At 39.3% G+C, this 2,172-nt stretch overlaps 1 protein-coding gene across 1 annotated transcript in view; it reads right to left on the reverse strand.

Annotated features, from left to right (window-relative positions):
* The window catches only part of ING3 (inhibitor of growth family, member 3), a 43,568-nt gene that overhangs the window by 34,063 nt on the left and 7,333 nt on the right, over window positions 1-2,172 (reverse strand). Inside the window, 1 exon segment of the mRNA XM_012652733.1 lies at window positions 1,176-1,193. Within this exon segment, the coding sequence (XP_012508187.1) occupies window positions 1,176-1,193 (18 nt within the window).

A 2,172-nucleotide genomic window follows, 5' to 3' on the forward strand; every position in this document is an offset into this window, starting at 1 on the left:
GAGTTTTAAGATTTATTCCACCAAGTTCTAGGGCCTGGGAATTCTCAGATAAGATGAAAAGACACAAAAGATAAGTCTCGGTTTAAGGAAGAATTAATGTTTAATTGTAAAAACTAAGAGAACACACAGAAAGGTAATGGAGTGTTTCTCAACTCGGGTGTGATGTAGGAAGCAGGGACAAAATTGGCATTTGACAGAACAATTATTCCCTGTGTGGCACTTGATATTACTGGCCCTCTGGGGCAGGTAGAAGAGGGGAAGAGAATTACCTTTATATAAAAACCATCTGAAGAGTAAGAAACACCAAAGGTCAAGGAGAGAACCCTGAGGAACACCATCATCGAGCTAAATCCAAGGAGCTAGATAAAGGCCACTAAGATGAGAGAATCTGGAGAGAGCAGTCACATGGTAACATATGAGCAAGAATGTCAAGGCAAAAAGAATGCTAAACAACATTCAATTTCCTGATAGAGTCAATTAAAAAAAACTGAAGAGTGCCCAGTGGATTTAGCAATACAGAAGTTATCAACTTAAGTTTCACAAGATTGGTAAATAGAATCCAGATTGCCATGGTTTAGGAATAAACCGAAGGTGAGGGAATGTCAAAGGGGATAAGTGAGAAACTCAAGGACAATGCCAGCTACAGTAGAGTCATGCATTCATAACAGAATTTGTGTTTATTTGTTTATCTGGGTTCTTTTTAAATATGAGGAAGATCTAAGTATATTTAAATACATGGTATGGAAGCCAGTTGAAAGAAAAGAGACTGAGGATAAAGAAGAGAAGGCATAAGTAATGCAGCAAAATCACAGAGGCCTCAGGAAGGGATAAGAACATCAAAAGCAGAACACCTCATCCTTTGAGATAAGAGGTAAGAGAATAAGACCATAGAAAGATGTGAGATTTTGCAAAATTGATAAGCAGGAGGTATTTCATTAGGTTCCCACCAGCTAGCCTGAAAATATATTATTCTCAATGTAAGGCAAGATCATACAACTGGAGAGGGGAATGTTTGTATGACAAGTGCAGCACAGTTTTAGGACAACCATTGGGAGGAACAAGAGAAACTAACCAAATTCAAATACAAGGACAAACAAGTAGTGTCAAATGTAAAGGGCCCAAATGGTAATGAAAACGACGAATCTGTAGCGGTACCAACTACATGGCTATGTGACTTTCTCCAGCTGTGCTAGCTAACCGTGATGACTACTGATCTTTAAAGCAAGTAAAAACACGCCCTAAGACAACAACAATGTGTAAGGGTAAGAAAAGAGATCGAGAGCTCAATCAGGGTCTCCACTGGACAGGAAAGGGCTGATAAAGTGGAAGGACGTGAAGTGTAGATGCAGGACGATTTTCAGAAGTGGGGTATTCCAAGTGATCAGGTTAGCCCGTGGCAACTGAAGTGGGTTCGTATTTACCAAATTCAAAGAAGTTGAAGACTGGGAAGTAAGAGGATTTCAACAGAGAACAACTCTGAACGAGATGCCAGTTTCTCAATAAATGAAGAAGACTGGCCTAGAAGCCATTAAATTACAGTGACAACAAAAAGACTAAATCTCAAAGAAGAAGGGATTTTTGTATTAAGGATACAATGGTCACTTGAAATAACAATGAAGTATTTAAAAAAAAAGGGAGCATGAGAGAAAGGGATAAAGAAAAGAAAACAAAAGAAAAGAAAACAAAAAGGTAGAGGGCAGGAGGGGAGGAGATGGGAAATGAGGGGAGGGAAGGAGAAATGACAAAAGGTGAAACTGCCTATATTATTAATAAAATAATGTAAAAGCATAAGATAGGAACTGTGATAAAAAGTCTGATTTCTATGTAAGTACAGACATAGCTAAAAGTTAACCAGCCACTGTTCCCCAACTTGCCTACGGCTGTATTTGCTTACTGCTTAAGTGTCACATACCCCTGACAGGGGCTAGATTTGTGACCTCCCCAATCACTTCTATAGATAACACAGCTATTATAAAAACCTAAGACTGTTCTTTGAGATATCTTCTAGATTCTGCATTCAAGAGGACCAACTGACATCAACCAGACCAGTGGCCATGCATGGGAACCTATCCAACAAGTCCTGTGACCCTCTATCCAGGAACTGTCTCGACCAAGAAGACAATTTCTGTTTCCAAACTCTATGGGTTCATTTCCAGCCAATCAGCAGATCCA

Source organism: Propithecus coquereli, unplaced genomic scaffold (genome assembly GCF_000956105.1).
Source record: "Propithecus coquereli isolate 6110/MARCELLA unplaced genomic scaffold, Pcoq_1.0 Scaffold4, whole genome shotgun sequence".
NCBI classification, from domain to species: domain Eukaryota; kingdom Metazoa; phylum Chordata; class Mammalia; order Primates; family Indriidae; genus Propithecus; species Propithecus coquereli.